This window comes from Cydia strobilella, chromosome 17, assembly GCF_947568885.1.
Source record: "Cydia strobilella chromosome 17, ilCydStro3.1, whole genome shotgun sequence".
Taxonomy (NCBI): Eukaryota; Metazoa; Arthropoda; class Insecta; order Lepidoptera; family Tortricidae; genus Cydia; species Cydia strobilella.
Genome location: NC_086057.1, coordinates 11,267,853 through 11,291,269, shown reverse-complemented (window position 1 = coordinate 11,291,269; position 23,417 = coordinate 11,267,853). Strand labels below are relative to the sequence as shown.

General features: G+C 38.8%; 1 protein-coding gene across 1 annotated transcript in view; it reads left to right on the top strand.

The window, feature by feature from the left end:
• The window catches only part of LOC134748772 (probable phospholipid-transporting ATPase IM), a 62,175-nt gene that overhangs the window by 15,384 nt on the left and 23,374 nt on the right, over positions 1–23,417 (top strand). The window contains exons 4-10 of the mRNA XM_063683551.1: positions 3,874–4,079; positions 11,752–11,882; positions 14,935–15,134; positions 19,669–19,887; positions 20,346–20,454; positions 21,067–21,206; positions 22,776–22,898. Of these exons, the coding sequence (XP_063539621.1) occupies positions 3,874–4,079; positions 11,752–11,882; positions 14,935–15,134; positions 19,669–19,887; positions 20,346–20,454; positions 21,067–21,206; positions 22,776–22,898 (1,128 nt within the window). The remainder of the gene's footprint in view (positions 1–3,873; positions 4,080–11,751; positions 11,883–14,934; positions 15,135–19,668; positions 19,888–20,345; positions 20,455–21,066; positions 21,207–22,775; positions 22,899–23,417) is intronic.

The window sequence follows — 23,417 nt, the reverse complement described above, 5'->3', positions numbered from 1 at the left end:
ACGAGACCCTGTTACTAAGTCCGTCCGTCTATCCGTCTGTCACCAGGCTGTATCTCATGAACCGTGATCACTAGACAGTTGAAATTTTCACAGATGATGTATTTTTGTTGCCGCTTTTTTTGTTTATAGTGTCACATAATAAATAACCGAGTAAAGTTGGATTAAAAGTCCTAGTTAGAGGTTACTTTGGGAATTAATTGTATCAAGGGAAGTGTCATAATTCTTGTATCGGAAGGTTATAAATTAAAGATAATATGATCAAGAACTACATACATTTTTCCCACGTCTACGAATATCAACGTCTCTTAGAAAAATATGATCATATAAGGAGATTTTGCGCCTTCTGGCTCAGGGAACCGCCTTAATCAAAAAGCATTGCCAGTCAACATTTTTAACACACACCACGCTTAAAACCTTTAGGTACTCATTCAATTACAAATATTAACACAATTTGAGAGCAGGTAAAGAAGCTTGTAGTGCAGGTAGGTCTGAGGGTGATACTTGCAGAGTGAGGTATGTGTATAAATTACAATTGGCACTTGATCAAAGATAGACTGATCGAAATGTAGATATACTCTTATAGCGTGTTTGCGTCACTAACGTAATAAGTATGATCATTATCGCAGAATGGAATGATCCACTTCTTTATAAGCTGCAATTATCATTCCGTGATTCATGCACAGTCAATCGACTGTTGCAATGTGCGATGGAAACTACCTACTGCATGTAGAGCAACCCCATTGTATTGCATAGTTACCAAGGACGACGCGTTATCTTTAGGTGGGCTTCACTTGGCACAAATTTTATATTAAACATCTCTTAAATTTTTAATACCAAAGGCAAACAGTAACAAAACCTTAAGGTCTACTTTATCGACTCGTCAAAAACATACAATATACGCGATGTAGTCAATCTTTTTATAGTATTTCATGCAATAGTTATATAAGATAAGATAAGGCAAGAAAGGCCAATGGTTGTGGGTTAAGATGTGAGCCGAAGCCGCAAACCGTCCTGAAGTGAAGTCTGTACCGCGCTATAATAGGGAATAGATGAAAAAGTCAGCGCTGGTGGCTTAGCGGTAGGAGCGTGCGACTTTCAATCCGGAGGTCGCGAGTTCAATTCAAACCCCGGCTCGTACCAATGAGGTTTTTCGGAACTTATGTATGAATTATCATTTGATATTTACCGTCGCTTTTCGGTGAAGGAAAACATCGTGAGGAAACTGGACTAATCCTAATAAGGCCTAGTTTCCCCTCTGGGTTGTAAGGTCAGATGGTAGTCGCTTTCGTAAAAACTCGTGCCTACGTCAATTCTTGGGATTAGTTGCCAAGCGGACCCCAGGGATAACGCGAGGAAGGAAGAAGAAGATGAAAGTCTTGCAGTTTTATTTATATATTTTTATATGACATCAAAGTATAGGAGACCGAATATGGTTTTATACGAATAAATACGACTCACAGAAACTACGGCCACGTGTTACATAACAAATGATTAGGTATAAGCGTTACTTCTATGCCCTCTCATTACTCAAACCGCCCTCGTAAATCCGTGCTACATGTAGTTTTTATTTGTCACTTTAATACAGTCCAACCAACCATACAGTACACCATAACTGCCAGCATGCAGCTGCATATTTTATATATGTGACGGCGTCGTTTTTCGGAATAGGTAATGCCACATTACGTGTTGTCTATAAAGTCAATTTATATTCTAAACCTACGGTATACCATATTTTTCTGATATTTTAATAATGATAATAAAACCAACACACATGATTTTATAACTTACAAAAGTAGCAACTTAAAACATCATTAATAGGCTCGCCTTCACAAATAGGTATATAGGTACGTACAGGCCGCATGAGATTTGGTTCAACATCCTGCGCGTACGTCACGCCATATTCACTAATACAATATCAGTTAGTCATTCGCATTAGTCTAACTATCTATAAGTCGAGGGTGAGTCAGTCGTCAAACATCGTCAGTCAGTGAACCGTGAATATAAACATTAGCAATTTAGCACGTCAGTATTACGTTTTGTTCCGGAAATTACTTTATAACAATCGATCTATTAGACAAAGTTCCTACCGCGGACATAGACAAATAATATTGCAATAGGCAGATTTATAGCTATTCCGTAACGAGAGAAATGGCAAGTTAAAATTTTTGGCGAAGGTGAATTTTCAAACCCTTTTTAGGGTTCCGTACCTCAAAAGGAAAAAACCCTTATAGGATCACTCGTGCGTCTGTCTGTCCGTCTGTCCGTCTGTCACAGCCTATTTTCTCCGAAACTACTAGACCAATTAAGTTGCAATTTGGTATACATATGTATGTTTGTGACCCAAATACGGACATGTAACGTAAACAAATGAATTTTAAACATGGGGGCCACTTTTGGGGGGTAAATGAGAAAATTAAAAATAAAGTTTTTCAAACTATATCGGGTTTCAAATGAAAGAGCTCATTGCGAGAATCTCAAATATATATTTTTTTTATAATTTTAGGATAAATAATTTAGAAATTATTCAAGAAAATAGGCAAAAAATGACCATTCCCCCCTTTATCTCCGAAACTACTGGGTCTAAAATGTTGAAAAAAATACACAAAATAGATATAAACCTACAGATTACAGGAAAACCTATTAGAAATGTGCAGTCAAGCGTGTCGGACTTAATTACTTAGTTTTTGATCCGAACCCTACGGGTATTTTAAAGACATTTCACTCACGTTTCACATAAAAAAATACATTGTTTAAATTGTGTAATGTACGGAACCCTTGGAACGCGAGTCCAACTCGCACTTGGCCGGTTTTTTTACTGTTTTTTTTTTTAAACTACTATTTCTCGGAAGGACAAATGCACTAAGTACCACCTAATACAACATAATATCTGCTGGACAATGGGTGTTTTGTAGTCTTGTGTTTTTATTTATGAAGTACATAGATCACAGATTGTTATAAATGCAGCATTATGTGGAAATCAAGTAAAGCACTCAATACATAATCGATAAGATATACGAGTATACATTATAAATACCACACTTCTTTCTTTGAGTTTACTTGTGTCCCCATTTGCTAAGTACCTGTTAGCTGTATACTTCTAACTGTCTTATATCAACATGTACATCATATGTCAATGTATTGTCTGTCACAGAAATAACTTACAATTAACCTTAACAGTTGTGTTGTTAGTAACTTTGTACCCTACCATTCAAAAATCATTAGTACGTAAATTAGCCTTTCTAGTTTTAACGTAGTCCATAGCTAAGTGATTACGTAAGTGGCTGTGAGTTATCGAGCAGATGTCCGCGGACTGCGACCTTCATACCTGATTTACCTTTGTCCGAAACGGAGCTTCTGAGGTCAAAAGCTTGTCCCGAATCGCTTGGCCAATAGATACCTGTAAATATATCGGGTTAATCGGGAAGGTATCGTTTATTTGGAAAACTAGGACACAAGGCCGATTCAATAAGGTGTCAATGTTACAAGGACATTTATTAATTTGGGAATAGCTGTGATTATTTCTGCGAGTTATTTGAATGACGTTTATTTTTCAAATGAAAGTATGAAGTATTGAGTATGTACGATCATTATTTCTCATTTAATTTACTCTAACCCTAATAGTACAATTGACGCTGACAGCAATTAGCTTTGCCTGGTCAGGAGCCTAGTCGAAAAATATAACTACAATCGAGAACGACTTTTCCGTCTTAGGGTGGTATTCCACCTGCCCATTTTTTTGTCCAATGTGTATTTGCGTCTCACATTTTGCTTAGTGAGAGAGTGATTCGCAATGCACATTGGACCAAGAAATTGGACAGATGGAATTCCAACCTTACATATATAACCTTGTATAACGTACTATTTTGTTTACAGCAACGTCACCAAAACGATTCCCAAGTGAATCACCGGCGCGCGAAGACGCTGCGCAATGGCAAGCTGGTGGAAGAGAAGTGGGCGTCTGTTCAGGTGGGAGACGTCATCCGGCTGGAGAACGACCAGTTCGTGGCCGCCGACATCCTGCTGCTCAGCAGCTCGGAGCCCAATGGGCTCTGCTACATTGAGACTGCTGAGTTGGATGGGTAAGTGTTCATATTAGGAATGTGTATAGGCCAGAGCACACCGGCTGCGTGTGCGTAGACATATTCAGTCAGCAATACTATAATCTTAACTCCCCTGCATACATTTTGATATGTACGTGCGCGTAAAATGTTGGAGCCGTGCCCGCACACGTCACGCAAGCGGTGTGCCGTCTCTCATAAGGATCTGTATAATACAATAACGCGCAAGTCCACGCGGACGCGTCCGGTGTGCTCAGGCCTAATTTTTTTTAATTTCGCTTATACATGACGGGCTATAATAAATAAGTCTCAAATTTTGTATCAGCTACAGTTAAACCGTGTGACTTCTACATACGATGAGCCAGGCAACCACGCGTAGTAGCCGCTTTTATGTTATCGCTTTTTCTAGATAGTTACGTTTTTTACTGTAATTTGCATTTATTCTTAGTTCCGTATTGTCCATATCATTATACTCAAACTTGACAAGTCAAACAAAAAAATAATAGATGACCTTTAAGTCTAACAGATAAAAACTTTATGTAGGTGGGTAGCGTATGGCTTTTTAGAAATAAACTCTGTGTGATCCCGCTCTCTATTAACTAGTAAATTATATTTTTACTGTAACTTAGTTACGTAAAGAAGATAAACTTCTAATTTCCCTCTGTAGATAACAAAAGCAAACCGTTCGTTGAACATGTTAATTAACTTCTTTTTGCGTAGTTTTTTTACGACTTAATTAGCGTGGGCTGAACTAATGCGGGCAGCTTATGCTTATAACATTAATGTCTCTACCTTCGGTAGAAAAAATAGGCAGGAATTCCATGAAATAGTAGGGCCTACACTAATAAAAATGCGCAATGAGACCCTGTACAATGTATGTTTTACTACGCACTGTACATGTTTACAGTGACTAACAGAGTTACGTTTGTCATGCGGTTTGACTGTGGTTTTAAATGACAAATGACTGTTCACAGTTCACTTTGCACTGCGGAATATTTTTTTCACAATTAACACCTTAATCCCGAGGTAACGTGAGGCAAATTATTTACACAGGTAAAACGTATGCAAAAACTCTAATCCGACACAGGATTTTTGCAATAAAACCTTTTCGGAGTCGGCGAAAATGTCATGTTAAAGAAGAGTTGATTAGTTTCGGTGGATGACACACAAAGTAAGTAATAAACACTTTTGTACAAAAAAGGATTGGTTATAGCAGATAATATAATGGTGAATAGCAGAAAATCAATGTTTACATACAACCAGTCAATATATTATAGTGTATGTACATTACATAGTTATGTATAAAAACTGTCTTGCCGGGTTTGTGCCAACTGCCAACGATCTCAGCCAATAACAGGACTGAAGTGCTACCGCTCTCAGGGGAATCCCGTCTGTACAGCGATAAATAAAATATAGGTGTCGTATAGTTGCGACATGTTAACAGCAACTTAGTGCACGTGCACAACTGCACAAGTGATAAATAGCAAAATAGCATACATAAACAGTGTTCGTTCATTACGTACACGCAACGCGTTGTATACTTGATCAAGTATACAACTATCAGTAATAGTGCGACAATCCTTTTTTCCTCCCAATTATTACATATTTCCCGCTCATTTCATGTAGGTCGTAGGTACACTAATGTACAGTCAGCAAAACTTTCAGCTTAGCACCCCTGCATACAATACATATTTGTATACAGGTGGTACTAAACTAATAATTTTGCTGACTGTACTTAATTTTAAATACTTCAGGCGCGTCACGTTTAGCATGAACTGACATTACTCGTATCAAAGACATATATAGCTCCGTATAAGATGAATAAAGGCTAAGGAAAAAACGTGCCTCGGAAAGCAAGAAAATTTCATTCTCGCATAGATGGCGCTACCACCTTTGGCCTCTTCTCGGCTAGATGGTGTTGACACTGTTGACGGTTTCGTTTGTTATTTAACAATTTTAACACATCGTAACAAAATCATATAAAAATAATAAATAGGTACAAATTAAAAATCATTTATCCATATATACACGGTGGCTAAAAATAAGTGCATTCCCGTTGCCAGGGAGGTTTTGGGATTATACTGAGCAACTTTTACTATGGGACTAACCCCAAAATCGCGAAAAAAAATTTGGCTGTTTCATAAATTTTGGCTGGTCCATTTTGTATGGGAGCATGGGAGGGTAAATTTTTTTTCGCGATTTCGTGGTTGGTCCCATAGTAAAAGTTGCTAAGTATAATCCCAAAACCTCCCTGGCAACGGGAATGCACTTATTTTTTAGCCATCCCTGTATATGTATACATTTTTTGATATTTTTATACATTTTTATTTTTAGTTTTTAGTTTAGTTTTTATTTTTATACATTTTAATCTTGTGTCGATAGATGGCAGTAAAATTCACATATTTATGAGCCATTTGTCTTGATCGCTATTTTTGACTTCGACTGTACATAAGTTTCGAAAAACTCATACAAGCCGGGGTTCTAACCGCGAACCATAGGAACATTCGGGTCAATTACGAAATTTCTGATAAAGGGTCCTTTCATTAGTTTACAAGAATAGGTGTAAGAAAACCTATTCTTGTAAACTAATGAAATGACTAAATAAAACTACTTTTACAGGTTAGTAGGTACACGTTATTTTGTTCTCGTGCAATTCTATTTAGCGTGATTATCCTTACTATAGGGTTGTTGACACATGTTGAATTCTGTAACTAAATCTACCTATAGTTCAATATACTAAGATAGAAAATGAGCAATTAATTTGTCACAATAAAGTGAAAACTTGAAATAAATATGGGTATAATAAAGAAATACAAGACCTCATAGGTTCAAAATTGTAGTTTTTTTTTTAAACATCCAAAAAGGAAAAAAATAATGGTACCATTCGATTCCTTCTTCTTCTTCTTCTTCTTTGTGTTAGGGGCTATATAAGGCTCTAAAGCCTATGTGCGACCATCCCTGATCTATTGTGATCGCCACCTACTACAACTCTCGATCCAAACGACTGGTACCATTCGATTCCTTACAGTACTATTAGTTATTCTGTGTCCTTACAGTTTATTAAAAATAATATTGTACAGCAACAATATACATAAACCACAGAATAACTCATAAACGCAACATTTCACCGACAAAATCGCACCGCATTCATTGTTTTACATACATCGAAACGGTTTCTATGCAATAGCGACGTTACATCGTAAGTATCGTAACGTCACGATGTATTGCCATTTTCTTAGTAGGAGCGTTTCGTCAGTAAAGTGCGGGTGCCAGACTTTGATCATCATTTGTGACTTTTGTATTGCTTTAAGGCAACGGGTCCCATACAGACATTTTATCATCGAAAACAAACCTGATACCTAGTAAAAATTTGTCAACTACCCTATTAGTACTATTAATACTTCATCTGTATTCTTTGTTATTAAGTTTTCCTGTTTCAACGCTTCACTTACAAGCAAGCCATTGCGTGACCTTCGTCAATCCGCAATCTTGTATGCATACTTTATGGCGGGCGGCTAGAGATTTTCCCTACTCGCGTAATATGCTTTCAGCTTGATTACTTGTATATTACTATGTGGCAGGTTTTAGCACTAAGCTATTACATATTTACTATACACAAAATAATTATTATGGAGTAGACAGACATACAGAGATGACGAATATATCGTGGAGCGGTTGTGACAGTTATGTTATGGCACTATTTGTTTTGTACCTGGATTTCAAACATGAGCTTTTGACAAGTTTCTATAAAGTTGCTCAACGTTGTCGCCACACGCTACGCCAAACGTTGCATGGCATAAAAAAACAGTGATTCTCTTGTTTCTAATATTCCAAACAGCTGTATATAATTATCTAATTTCCAATAATATATGTTAGAAAGGTGACCGCTATTAGGAATTAGATGTAGACTGCTCATTGGTAGATAATATATAATCACTGTATTTTCAAGCCTAGAATTTATTTAATTTATTTATGTATTTGATTTATTTGTTTAATGACGGAAATTTTAATTTAATTTAATTTTAAGATTTGTTTTCATGTACCTATTTATTGGTATTTTAATTGTGCTCGTGATTTTAATGTAATATGGATCTTGTTATCTGCAATAAAGAATACAATACAATACAATTTATACAAAATGTACGGCAGATGTGCAGTAGGACAGCGCCACCTAGTTGAAGTTCATAAAACCTCTCGATATATTTTTCACTATGTACAGTCAGCAATACTATTCGCTTAGCACCTTTGCATACAAACTTCTATGCAGGGTCGGGGGGGGGGGGGGGGGAGTCACTTTTCTCTGCAGCTGACTGGTCTGCTTCAGTTTATTTCAGTTCTATATAGATTTACTAATATGGATGAAAAATTGTTTGAATGTCATGACCTCTATCCGTTGAATGCATTGACACTAGGGCTCCCGGTATCCGTGTTACACGCCGATACGAATACCCGTGTTCTTAAGACCGGCGGTACTAAGAACCCGGTTTACACGGAACCGCCGGGATTCGAAAACGTTTCGAAGGAACGTTCCCAAGAAACGTATCTCAGACACGTATCTCCGTTTACACGGGTACTTAAGACCGTTCCGAACGGGTCTGAATACTCCGAACCAGTTTGAGCCCATGTACAATGGTAACAAGGTCCACTATTATTATGTTGACTTCAGATGAATTCGTTTGTCGTACGATTTTTAAAGTGAAGCTTTTATTCTATCGCCCCAATTTATTAAGTTAAGATTAAAACCGCGATTTTAATACCGTAAATCGAATTAATTTCCGATTTTTTTTAGTTAAATGCCTACAATCCGAAAAAAGTTTCACTTGCATCGTGGTTTCATAAAACCGCACAATTACTTTTTTTTTTTAATTGTTTTTAACCGTATTGATAAAACATAGGTACTGAGCCATCTTCCTAATCTTCCTATGTTTAATAGTAGGTATACATAATTTTTATTTTAAACTATTTATATCATTTAATAAAACCGATTTCTTCTAAGCTAATTACAAAATTTTGATATCGATCATAGTTTTTTTTTATAATTACGTAATGGTATAGTATTTTCGTTAATAATAGGTGTGCAGACAGAATACAATATTAATTAAAAATAACAGTTTAATTATTTCGTGGTTATTTTTATCTCGGAACTATTACTGCTTTGCGAAAACAACAAACCTGCCAACGGCGCAAAAAAGTTATTAGTAGGTACACAAAAGCGGGATTATCGAGTAATTTTACCCAAGAACCATAAAAACCCATACTACCTTGGATAACTTGCGATAATATTGCTAATTACATTAAGATAGATCTTTAAATTGGTAATCATTCATAATTCACTTTGGTCACTTTCGCACTAGCGTTCAGGTAATAAACTTAAATGCGCACGTTGCCGACCGGTGGTCCATCCATCCATTGTTTTCCAATATCCTTTTGTTTGTCATCGTCGAAAACATGTAGGTTCCCAAACTATTATCACAAGTGTCACCGCCAATTACAAGCTTTATGTCGTTGTAATAAGGTCAAAACATCTGCACAAGAAAATGTTTTCAATTGTTTTGTAGCTGCACCGCACTAAAAAGCGTTTTACTGTGGTAAGAGGTACCTAAAGTAAAAACAATTAGAATTTATTGAGAAGGTGCAATTTTATCAAGTTGATTTAAAGTGTTTATTAATAACTATAGCGACCCGCCCCGGCTTCGCATGGAGAGTCAAGCATAATAAAATACATTCTGTAACAAGTATTCACTTCGGAAGCCTAATAATACTAAGAGTTCAATGTCCATTTATCTGCCACCACTCACTAGGCTGTATCTCATGAACCGTGATAGCTAGACAGTTGAAATTTTTACAGATGTATTTGTACGGAGCCTTCGGTGGGCGAGTCCGACTCGCACTTGTCTGGTTTTTTTTAGAAGTTAATAATGGGTTAATTATTCTTAAAATATAGACAGACAGCCATGGCGCACTTTTTTGTAGACCAATGAAAAAGAGACAAGTCCACCATACATTGATATCAAATAGATTGGGCAGCGTTTTCGATTAAGCCAGCGTGATTTTTTCTAACTTCATTAGTAAACATCGTCATATTTCTACCAATTTAAACAAAACCTTAACAAAATATACACATAAACATTCCCAAAGAAAAACTTCATTCATAGGTGAGGTCTGGTTATCGCGAACATACAGACAGACATACGGATCCGGCGCGGGACTTTGTTTTATAAGGTTTACCTACATTATATGACAAGAAATACAATTTCATATCATGTTCTTAAATTAAACTTAAAATAAAGAAGCAAGTTAAAATTGTATTTTTTTATAAATACTTACTTAATGCCAATTTCGAACATTAGTTTGACTTCCTGCCTGCCTACATACTGAACTCGATGGTTCTAATATTTTTTTTAAATAGGTACTAGCAGGTTTTTATATTATATTGCTAACCCGCAACGTAAAAAAAAGTAGCTATTTAAAGTGCTATATAAAATACTATACTTTGATAAGAAGCGTGAATACTCTTAATACCTATTGCAAGCAAAAACTACATGCTCAAGAAAGGAGTTTCTAAACCGTTTATTGAATTTCGACTCTATGACCCACGGAACAAGGTTAAATATGACAGAAACTCGTCATGAATCTTTTGTCTATTCATTTGTAGCTGGCGTTCGTTCCTTCGCTACTATCGTCAAGGACGTGTCCGGAGCCACGGATAAATAAGATACGTATCTTCGAATACCCGTTTATCCGTGTACACGGGTCTTAACTACACGTTTCTTAATTAAACGTGTGGAACGGGCCAGAAAACCGTTTACGTATTATTCGGAAACGGGTATTCGAAACGTGTAAACGAAACACGGATTCGACCGCGAGCCCTGATTGACACTATAGCGCCAAGTGGTGGTAATAGCAATTACGCCAATCAAGTAATTACCACCTTTGTGCATTGATTATGGCCGTAGAGTAACTTATACTAGAGCGGTACTGTCATAGTAAATTTTGTAACCCCAGTAAATTCACTGCCATCTGTCGACACACTTTAAAACTAAAAATGAAGATTTATAAAAATACGATAGAATGTATTTAAACATAGATAAATGATTTTTTTTATTTGCATTGATTATTTTTATGATTTTGACCCATGTTCTTTCACTCATATGCGTTAAAATTGTTGAAAAACAAACGAAACCGTCAACGCCATCTATACGACTGTAGGCCAAAACTAGTAGCGCCCTCTGAACGAGAATCAAATTTTCTTGATTTTCGAGGCACGTTTTTTCCTTAGACTGTATCCATCTATTACGGAGTTATATCTATCTTTGTTATGACGATACTAGACGTATAATTTCTACTAAAGAAACCCGGTTTAAGCATTGTATATTCTAGAATTTATTAAACAATAAAGTAATTAATACCTTTGTGCATTTATAATACCGTAATGACTTATGACGATACTAGGTGTGTTATTTCATTGCCGATAAAAAAGTTAAAAATCGAATTAAATGAAATTGTATAAGTTTTAGTTACGCAATGCCAATTGACTAAATTGTAGGCGAATTAAAATTTAACTTATTTTTTATTTTCGTTGATGATAAATTATTAAACCTTTATGCGATCGTTACAATCGCTTTTTGTCTGTAAACTTTAAAGGCGATGATGCCCGCTTTAACTGTCTATTTAAACTTTTGTTTTGTTACAGGGAGACAAATTTAAAATGTCGTCAGTGCCTTTTGGAGACGGCCGCGATGAGCCAGGACGACGCACAACTGGGCGCCTTCGACGGCGAGATCGTCTGCGAGACACCCAACAATCTACTTAATAAGTTTGATGGTAGGATAGACGCTAAAGAGACACTGGGTGGTCATTTCTTGCCCTGTGAAGACAGCCGCGTTGGACCTAGACGACAACTTGGCGCCTTCGAGGCACCAACCTAAACAATCTACTTAACAAGTTTGAATGTAGGATATAAAACACTAAGGGACACTGAGTGGTCATTTCTTGTTATACAGAGACGCGCGATGCGCGATGGGCTTAAGGCTCGGCCAAACACAAGGCGAGACGCAGCGCCGCGGTCGCGCGACGCGACCGCCGCCCATGCTAACAGGTTAGCGACGTCAAACAGACTGCGTCCCGCCGGTATCGCGCCCCGCTTCTGTCGCGCGCCGCGCCGCGCGGCCCCTTGCGTCCACGCGGCGCGGACACAGCGGCACGCTGGGTCACATCAGTCGGACGTGAATGAGAAACCCTCCGCGCGCGCATGCTGCTGTATCGGGCGCGAGTCACGCCCGCATCGCGCCGCGTCCGCGCCGCGTTCGCTCGCGCGATGAGAGCGTGTTGAGAGCGCGAGGCCGGCGCGATCCGCGCGCGACCTGTTTGAACAGGCATCAAACGGCGCGGACGCGGCGCTGCGTCGCGCCTTGTGTTTGGCCGAGCCTTTAGACTTCTGGGTGCCATGGACGGCTAGGCACCCATTGAGAAAATTAACCAACAAGAAATAACAAAAAAAAGAGAAAAACAAATAATTGTACTGTGTAGCCACAAATTTTTGAAAGATGAATAAGGGGATTGTGATTATTACGAAAGGCTGTTTTGGGGCTTCTTTTACCTGGTTAATCAGTCCTTGGAGGATATAACCAAATGGAGACGCCTTGTCTGTAATTCTCTGTACAAAACAGTCGGCCGATTTTTTCACACGTCAAATGTATACGTAACGTAAAAATAGCCATGTCAGATAAACGTCAGTCCATACAATGTGTATTACCATTGGTCATAGAGTTTCATCAGAGGGGAACGCCTGTTAATGGCTACTCCCTTTGGTTATATCCTTCAAGGTTCATGCAGTAGTAGTCCCTATCGTAGTTGTGGTTTACAAACAAGCGTAGGTAGGTACTTACATTTTGGGAACCCAATGACCTTTTAACTGACCGTCAGTCGTAAATCTCCTAAAACAAATATTGACCAAGTACTCAACTTCCCGCGCATGACGCCATGAAGTCCTAAAACTACGCTTACGTAACCGACCCAAATATTCACACTTACATCATAGGCTTTAGGTATAAAAGTTTTTATCGGCCTATTAGCCGTAGGTCGATTTCTGCCAATTCCTAAAGGTTTAAGAACTTTTGTTCGTATAAACAACTTACGTCTTTTTAGATCAGAAACCAGATCAGATTGAGTATAAAAATGTCTCATTCGGTCATTCGACCCCAAATAATTTAACAAGGTGCAAGGTATTCATTAGTTTGATTGAACTACATGTTGGAGCGGCCTTTTTCGAGGCGTGTACGGCTCAGTGGGCCAGTAACCTATTTTTGTAGACCACTTCGCAAATTGTGTTAATTAAATGCTAGTCATTTTTATCATTCGGTCAGCTAAATTCAGTATCAAGCGGTAGTAAAGTACGAGTATGTTGAATTGTATGATAGTAAGTATCTAGTGAAATGGACAGTAACCGAATATTAGACTCTAGACGTAGCTGCAAATCTCGTAAATCTTAGTTGCTATGCGATGCGAGTTCTTTAGATTAAATGGTCATGCGGATAGGGGATTGCTTTAGGATGCAAAAGCGTTATGCTGTTATGACAAAGACTTTTAAGAATTAACTGTCAGCGAAGTGCAGGGACTTCCCCGCTAACAGTTATAAGCGATAACAACTTGCGCCATGGTATGGATAGGTTGTAAACTTTGGTGTGCCAGTTTTCATACTATATATTTATTTGCTAGTTGCTAATAACGGATGTGAGCCATAGGCTCCGGGAGGGTCCTACAATGGCAGCCGCGTAACCGATAGACGTTCACACTACGGCACACCGACTGTGAGTGTAATGTGAACGAATCCTAAAATAAATATTTATGGGTTGATACGTTGATTTCAGTCCGTTCACCCGCATTCGAAACAGTATTTGCGAAACGGCTGGAAGAGCGCTATTCGCGGATGTCGTAACGATTGACGACGTTGGGTAATGTAATGGTACATACCCCGATAATATTACATGCTGGCTCGAACGTGCCGGTGCCGACTATTGTGATGTGTGCATTTACGACTATAACTACCTGTGGTCTATAATTGAATTTTGACTTAACTGCATACGGACTATTAGTTTTTTACAAAACGTCTGTTAATATAACTCGTAGGCATCTTTATCGCAACAACATATAAAGTTGATTGAACAATATAGTTTTAATTATAATTAGCACGTACGTTTATAAACGAATGTGAAAGGAAGCTTGAGGAATGTTAAATTATACCCAATTAAGTAAACTTTGTTAAGGAAAACTTGAATAATAAATGGATAAAATATGTAGTTAGAAAAAATTAACTTGTTAAACTACTCACGTTTTATTGAAAAGGAATTATTTTAACTAGGTACGGTACATCAAACATACTACCTGGGCCGTGTTGCATAATAAACTACAACTAATATTATAAGCGGAACTCCTTTTCTAATTCCACTTATTAGAAAAGGAGTTCCACTGGTAATATTAGTTATAGTTTATTATGCAACACGGCCCTGCACCCTGATCTGATTTTAGAGGTCTTAAATTGGGAACTGAAACTTTCCTCTTCACTGATTTCCAAATCGCAAAAGTGATTAACGTTAACGTGAAGTTATAAAAATTGGTGCCATTCTTGTCGTATGCGATTTGTTGTTGCATTATATGCGATATATTTATATGCAAACCCTTTTTACAATTACTGGCTCACCCCTAGGGAGTAGGTAATTTAAAACCCTGCCTTAGCCACTCCGGGTCCACCTTTGGTATGGTAGCCAAAGGTTGACCCCGAGAATTAAAGAAACAGCTCCGGCGATCCAGTCAGCGCTCTATTTTTACGTCTCTGGTTGCATTTATGACATTTATTTAAATTGTTGATTATTTCCAGGCACGCTGACTTGGCGCGAGCGAGTGTTCTCTCTGGACAACGACAAGATCCTCCTGCGGGGCTGCGTGCTGCGCAACACCTCGTGGTGCTACGGCGTGGTCGTGTTTGCCGGCAAGGACACCAAGCTCATGCAGAACTCCGGCAAGACCAAGTTCAAGCGCACCAGCATAGATAGGCTACTTAATTTTCTTATTATAGGGGTAAGTGTTCGCACAGAAGAAAAGCTAATGCCGTATAAAGGAGACCGGGTATTGTCGTCTGACAGGTTGGTTGTCACAGCAGTCCCCCGTCATCCATGTATCGGAGTGGCCCGGGTATTCACAAATATCATGAACACGTCTCTATTGAAAAGACTATTAGAGTGTGCATGTTTTGATATAGATGTGCTCCACGTCGATGAAAGTCGTGCCATATGCCATATGATTAGAGGAATTGAAGGATATGGAAATGAGGGACGAAATGACCAGCATCAGTGAGGGATGTAAAAAACATAAAATAAGGTCGAACGAAAATAACTAGGTGATCCTCGGTATAAATTTATTCAAAAAGTCCATCATTCGAAGTGGCTGATACCTACCCATAAAATTGTCATGAGATATGCAAGTGTCTATGCGTGTCAGGTGAAATTTATTTAATAAATTTTATCAAAAATGTACCATAACTCATAGCAACAGTGTCAGTGTCACACAAGCTGAATAATAAAATGAACCTAGGGTAGGCTGTGCTTGTCGTCGATAGGTTCTGTTCTAGGAACTGTTAAAAGTAATAAAACCATATATCTAAAACAATTATAGAGCGAATGTCCGCTCAAATATTGTGATATGGTGCGATATCGGAGTAAAAAATAGCCCTTGCGTGATATAATGTCGTGTTTGCACTCTGCGCCGGTGCCGTGCCGGATACTCCAAGCCTGGCCGGGTTGACGCACACATTATACTTCTAGTAGCAATTTTTCATTAAGCATGGCAGTATACTATGCGTACATGGCAAGCTAAGTATGTCACGGGTCTCTTATTTTTATAAAAAAATGGGAAAAGATATTTAAAAATGGATATTTTATTGGTAATTCCAACATAGAACATAAAGGAAAAGAAGGAACGTAATTGTATGTTTCCAGTGCTATTGCACTTACCTCAAATGAAATTCCACAACTTTTCCGTGTTTATAAATTATTTGTTCTTATTAAAATGTAAACAAATTGACACCACACATTGTCAAATTGAATACAACATTCTGACAAATATGGCCATAATTGTCAAGCTCAGGGACAAACATTACTCACAACCGTAATGAGAATAAGGATAATTAACTTTGCAAACATAAAAGCGAGCTCTTTATTTCAAATCACAGTCAACGTAGCGAGTCAATGTATTGATTTTGTTAAGTTATTTTTGGCCCTGCGTCATCTTCACATATTATACGGACGGTAATCTTTACGTTTAAGTATTAAACTGCGCCTTATTCCTACCGCTTTCCTACCGAAGCCAAACTAGGCGCGAGCTACTGCGTTAATATTTATCGTTTCAATTTAATGGCATTTTGTTTTTGTAAATCCATACTAATATTATAAATGCGAAAGTGTGTCTGTCTGTTACCTCTTCACGCTTAAACCGCTGAACCGATTTAGTTGAAATTTGATATAGAGATAGTTTGAGTCCCGGAAATCATCCTATAAGGGGGTGAAAAGGGGGGTGGAAGTTTGTACGGGAAATCGATAAAAAGCAGATTGGATAAAAAATAAGCTACTCAAATTAGTAACTCTACGCAGACGAAGTCGCGGGCAAAAGCTAGTAATATTATAAATGCGAAAGTGTGTCTGTCTGTTACTTCTTCACGCTTACTTAGTATGGGGATAGTTTGACCTGTGGGGCAGGATATAGAATAATTTTTATCCCCGAAATCATCTCTTAAGGGTGTAAAAAATGGGGTGGAAATTTATAGTCGACCAATTTGGGGGTGAAAAAGGATGGATTTAAAAGCAGATTTGTTTAAAAATTAAGGTACCCAAATTACTAATTCCATGCAGACGAAGTCGCGGGCAAAAGCTAGTTTGTAATAAACCTAACCCAAGCGATCAAATTACCCCTTTTTTATCGGAGTGGGAAGGCCATTGATGGGGGGGGGGTGGAACTCGCCGCTCCAGTCCCCTCTCAGCTGGCGAGAGGGGAGGGAGAACATGGCCCTACCCACTAAACCCACTCCGGCGTTTCACCCTCTTTGCCGTTCGCGAGAGCGCCATGGGATCGAGTACACTTCACTCCACCATGGCGCACTTAAGATTACATTACCCTACTACGCATAGAGGATTTCGCAGCCATATTTACGAGTATACTGGTTTACCTCAGACGTTTCCTCGCGGCGCGGCGGTTAGTCCGCAATAGAAATAACATCTCTGAATGTAAACAAACGCGTCGCGGTGTCTGGTGCTCGGCCAAATGGTAATCGAACGCGATTGATTGCCTGCCACGTTACCATTCTATTAACAAATAGACGGGATAAAACGATCATCGCGATTATAACAGTTCCCTACTTGTTAAGTGTGAGAAAGACAACGTTTTACCAGGGGGGTGTCACTTCGCAGTTTAGGTATATTTGGCCGGCGCGCCTCCCGGGCAGGCGTATGGCAATGGGCTGCCGCTCGACTCGCTCAAAATTGAAAATACATAATGCCTTCGAAACGTAAATCTATAGATATTGTTCTGTTTACGGATGTCTGAATAAACGGAAGAAAAAGTAAGCACAAATAACATTTTTTTAAATTCCGGACTATATTAACCGACATATTTTCAAACGAATAAGTACTTCTGTGGCATACCTACTTCCGTGAGAATCAGACATACTATCTCCGGATAAAAAAATTATGTTTACAGAATCAACGTTTGTAATTCCTACATATTTATCTTAAAAATAATAAATCAGTAGGTATCGGTACAAAAACTTGTCAAGTGACAACCCCGTGCCGACACTCGCAGCTCGGTCATAAAACTGCGGCGCGCAAAGAAGATTCACGGTTCGTGCGCGGTCATAAGTTTCAATTTTGCTTGCAGGCGCCGAGTATAGGTATTATTTTATACCTAAATCTGACTTTTGTGGAGGAGTGAATTTTCTGTACGGTAGTACTACTAGTTAATCGGTGGTTTTACATCCATCCATACTAATAAATGTGAAACTCAGTCTGTCTGTTTGTCTGTCACGCTTAAACCGCTGAACCGATTTAGATGAAATTGAATATGGTGTTAGTTTTAGTTATGAGGAAGGATATGGAATATTTTTTATATCCAAAATCCTTCCGTAAGGGGTTGAAAAAGGGGCTGAAGTACGGGGAATCAATATAAAGCAGATTGATAAAAAATAAGGTAAGATAAAATAAGATAAGATAACTGACTGACTGACTGACACTGACTGGCTGTCTGACACTGACTGACTCACACTGACTGACTGAATACCTACATCACTATACATTTTCTATATATTCAAAGCTTAATAGCATCGATCGCAGACGTTTCTGCTTGTTAAAAATTAATTTTCTATACCCGCTTGTTTAAACTAATCAATTTAAAACCTTTTTAGAGAAACGTGTTCATAATAAACACTGGCCACTTATAAAAATTATCAAAATCGGCTGGCTAGAAAAAAAATTTAAAGAAAGATCATATTTCGTTTTTTTTTACATAAAACTATAAAGTAAATGAAATTTTGCATATTTGTCAGTATCACTTGAAAGCCACATTATCAAAAAAAAAATACAACCCAAAACTCGCTGGGGTCAGATTCACTTAGCTTATCCTGACCTTTGGTACGGAAATAGTTTAGAGTTGTGGGGAAGGATATAGATTAGTATTTACCTCCGAAAACATTTACAGGATATTTTTATACAAAATATTAATTGACTTACTTGACTTATGGTCCTATATCTCCTAGATGGGGCAGAGGGCATCCACAGTGCTCCGCCATCCCGTTCGGTCTTGAGCTTCGCGCTTCATTTCGCTCCACGTCTTGCCAATGGTCGCCGCCTCTGCGATGATCGTCCGCCGCCAGGATTGCTTAGGGCGACCACGTTTCCGCTTTCCTTGGGGATTCCAGTCTAGGGCTTGCCTCGGGATGTGAAAATATAAATTAAATACCTAATAAATATATGAAAGACCAAAGTCAAAGTCCAAATTAATTTAATGTATAGGAATAATAAATATATTTATTTTCTAACAAAATTTCCGTGAGGCACTGACATATTAAATATATTAAACCGGGCACGCAGTCTGCGTCGGGCCACCAATGCGAGCGCTCATTAAAACTGCTCCTCGTTATGGAGCGAAACATATCGAGCAATCATCGACTTTATAAACGTGAGCCGGTTTAATATATTTAATATTTATTTCCTCTTGACATTCATATGTAAAGAGAAAATAAATATATTCATATATGCTAGAATATCATCATTAAATTTAAATTACATTTAAACGGAAAATGATTTATTGAAATATATTTATTATGCATTTATAATCATATAGTGGTAATCTGGTAATTGGATGAATGCCAGCCATATACATACATTTCAACTTCAACCTACCTGTCGTGGGAGCAGTCACAGTTGTTGATGGATGAACGAGTGAATGAATTAAATTATGTCCATGTGTTCTGCACGGTGGCGTGCGGCGTGTGGGAGTGGCTGGTGGGGCGGCACAGCCAGGCGGACCTGCCGCGAGCGAGTGAATGAATGAACGTTTGTCATTGCAGATAGTGTTCTTCCTGCTGTCAATGTGCGTGTTCTGCACGGTGGCGTGCGGCGTGTGGGAGTGGCTGGTGGGGCGCCATTTCCAAGCGTATCTGCCGTGGGACTCGCTGGTGCCCGTGGAGCCCGCCTCGGGCACCGTTGTCATCGCGTTCCTCGTGTTCTTCTCTTATGCCATCGTGATGAACACTGTTGTGCCTATATCGCTATACGTTTCCGTCGAAGTAAGTACAATTCTATTTTTTTTTTCATTTAAGTTTACTGTTTACCGATATCAGGGCTGACATCAATCATGACCGGCATACTGTCCGCGCGCGAATTCCGTGCACGGCTGAGGAATGTTAAGAATGTTGGGTGTCATGACAGAGTGGTGTCATTTTGTACGTACGGGCGCGTACATCCCCCCCCCACTTCCTCGACCTCCGAATGCACGGAATTGGCGCGCGGACAGTATGTTTGTCACATGCTTATAAAATTTTTACTAACTTGCCTGTGCCTCAATAAGGGTTAATTCATATTTGTATCTGCGAGATTTAGCTACTATTAAAACAATGAGTATTATAACTGAAAATTACAGTATTAAAGCTGGTTTAAATGAAAAATATACATTTTGTTTGAATGAAATTAACAATAACTTTAAGACACTACTCTAAAAGTATGAAGTACAACTGTCCCGTTGCAGGTAATAAGATTTGCGCAGAGTTTCCTTATCAACTGGGACGAGAAGATGTATTACGAGAAGACCGGGACGGCCGCCAAGGCGCGGACGACCACGCTCAACGAGGAGCTCGGTAAGTTTTTTTTTCGATTTATGTAAACTTGAGATTTTAAGGTCACACATGGGCTCGTAGAGGTCGATTCACGAAAGCTGGCGCGAATGAAATGAATGAGTGAATGGAAATATCTATGTGTGTATCAGATTAACCAATAAAATTATGACTGGCTGTATACCGACTTGTTAGTCAGTCACACAATGACAGATACAATTCGTTTCGTTCATTCCATTCGTGCCAGCTTTCGTGAATAAACCTGTACGCTTGCTAGTGCAAAGGCAAAGCAGCGGTTGTAACTCACGCACTGTTTAACCCTTTGAAAGCCACGTTTATCGTGTACGGCGCGTCATCGTGAACCTTGTCGCAATGCACGAAGGTTGATATTGGGCTGTAGCCGCACGCGTCATTTGACGTCTTTGGCGGTCGAAGAGTTGAGGCGGTTGTATGCTCACCTCGCGGCAGCAATATGGGTCGCGGAAACCCTTTTAACCGGCGCTATTGGAAATATTTGCGGTTAATTGCGTACGACGTGACGTACAGCGAGACTGCGTTTGCTTAGTTAAAGAAACGAGGACTTACGTTACTTTGAAAAAGCAACCACCAAGATTGCAATCTACATATTTTTTTTAGGTCAAATCCAATACATATTCTCGGACAAAACGGGCACGTTAACACAGAACATAATGACGTTCAATAAGTGCTCGATCGCGGGCGTGTGCTACGGCGACGTGGTCGACGAGCACACGGGCGAGGCCATCGAGCTTAACGAGGTATTTATATCACTATACCACTCTCTTAGTATGATATCCTAGTGAAGAACGCACTACTTGAAAACGCACTCGTAAATTTGTATAAGATTTTACCTTACACTACCTGTGTCAAGACACACAAAGGGGAGCAATCGTAGGCGTGGCTTTGACAGCTGAATTAGGTAACGCCGTAAGATGATATTAGTTTAGTGATAACTGGATTGTCAAATAGTTGACAACCTAGTTACCGCTAGATGTTTGACAATATGCAGCGATATTTAGTTCAGACGTGGAAATTATGCCTACGATATATTTCTCCACTTTTTTACCTACAAATAGTCCATGAAAGTACCTCGGGCACATTAGGGGCCTTTAATCAGGTAGTTGTAAAACACGTGTTGACGCGGTTTGCGCCATGCGATCTTTCTAACTGAATATGAGCTTTCATCGTGCCCGAAACATGTAACCTACAGAGCCGTTTCACATTAATTAAACGAGGGAATGTATATTTTTGGTCATGTAACTCACACAGTTTATAGTTATACTTATGACTGCGTTTGAAAGTTTTGCATTTTTCATTATAAGGATTGTAAACATTTTTTTTTCTCAATAAGACTGTAGTCGAGCACTTTTATCATTCTAGACATCACGAGCATGTAGGCATTCATATAATGTTTGCGCTGCGACTGCACAGCGCACCTAGCGACCATAATTTTGTTTTGCATGGAGTGGTTTCATAAAGTTTGAATTCTTCAAGTGAAGATTGTGAATTGAAATGTTTTGTCCCCGTCTAGCTTTGGGGTGTTTCGTCTGAAACGTAACCTTTAATGTTGAGTTTACCTTTGTTTTGTTTACCAGTTTAGTTTGTGCATGTTTACTGCACAGGTTTTGTATAATTTGTGTTTATTGATACTCGCATCCTCGGATGCGTAACATCACATAATGTTGTTTACACTACAGTTTGCCATCCACCGGTCACAATATATCACACGTATTGCATGTACACACAATGCAGTTTGGTTTAGTAGCTTTATTTGCAATTATTATAACTATTATAAGTTATATAAAGCTCGCCTACAGGTTCCTAAGGATATTTTATCAATATATTTTTAAGCGCCTAATTTTTGTTTTCCCGCGTCATTATTTTCTTTCCACATCGATGCCTCGCGCTTTTTTCTGGCTGAGATCATGACATCTATTTTTATTGAAGAAAATATTAAGATACGTAGGTACTAATTAGGATAAGCCAAGCGCTAGGTAGCTGAATTTAGCAGAGAATAGATGGGATGGCATAAATGGTCGTGCCACAAACATAATTCAAATACAGATATGTATCAATATTTGTAAAATCACAGAACGCATATAGGTACCTAAGTAGAGGCGATAGAATTAAATGTGATCGATGTAAATCTAGTAATGTGTTTTAATTTTTCTGAGTCTGCATCGATAATTCTAAATATAACTTATATTATAAAATATGCAAGGTGTAGTAGAAAGCGTGACACGGGAATATTTAAATGACCATATTATAAGTAGGTATGATATAGTACTCGTACCAGGGTGGCATAAATAGTGAGATGTATTGGGCAGCGCGGCGGGTCGCGGCCGGGGCCGGGCTCGGCGTCGCGCGCGCACCTGCTGGAGCAGGAGCACGAGCAGGGCCGCAGCACGCCCGGCGCGCGCCGCCCCATGGACGCCCAAGCCCGTCCGCATGTACGCGCACACACAACATTCACTACACTACACATACCTACTTACACACACACACACACACCACACACATCACACATACTGCGTCAAAAGAGACTCGACGGATTCAATTATTGTTTTACTTGAGATCTATGGAGTTTACACATACGATACCTTGTAGGTACGCCAGGCTTAGGTATTATCTATAACGCGTCATCGTAAACCTTATTGAAAAGTCTATATTGTATTGTAAACGGTTACATTATAGACCTTCATGCGTTTCAATAAGGTACGCGCACGGGCGCATCTGTTCCATCTCTGGCGGCCAAAGGGTTAATAACATATAACTAATACAAACCAAGTATATAGTAATATACTCGTATTAGTTTGATGTCGCGAAACATACATACATACATTTTTGGTTTTTCTTTCTCGCAGAATCAGAAAACAAATATAATTATATAAAGAAAAGAACCTGTCGAATCTCGTTAGCCGCAATATTGCAATATATTCATTCAGTCACGTGTGTAGTCTATGTATAAT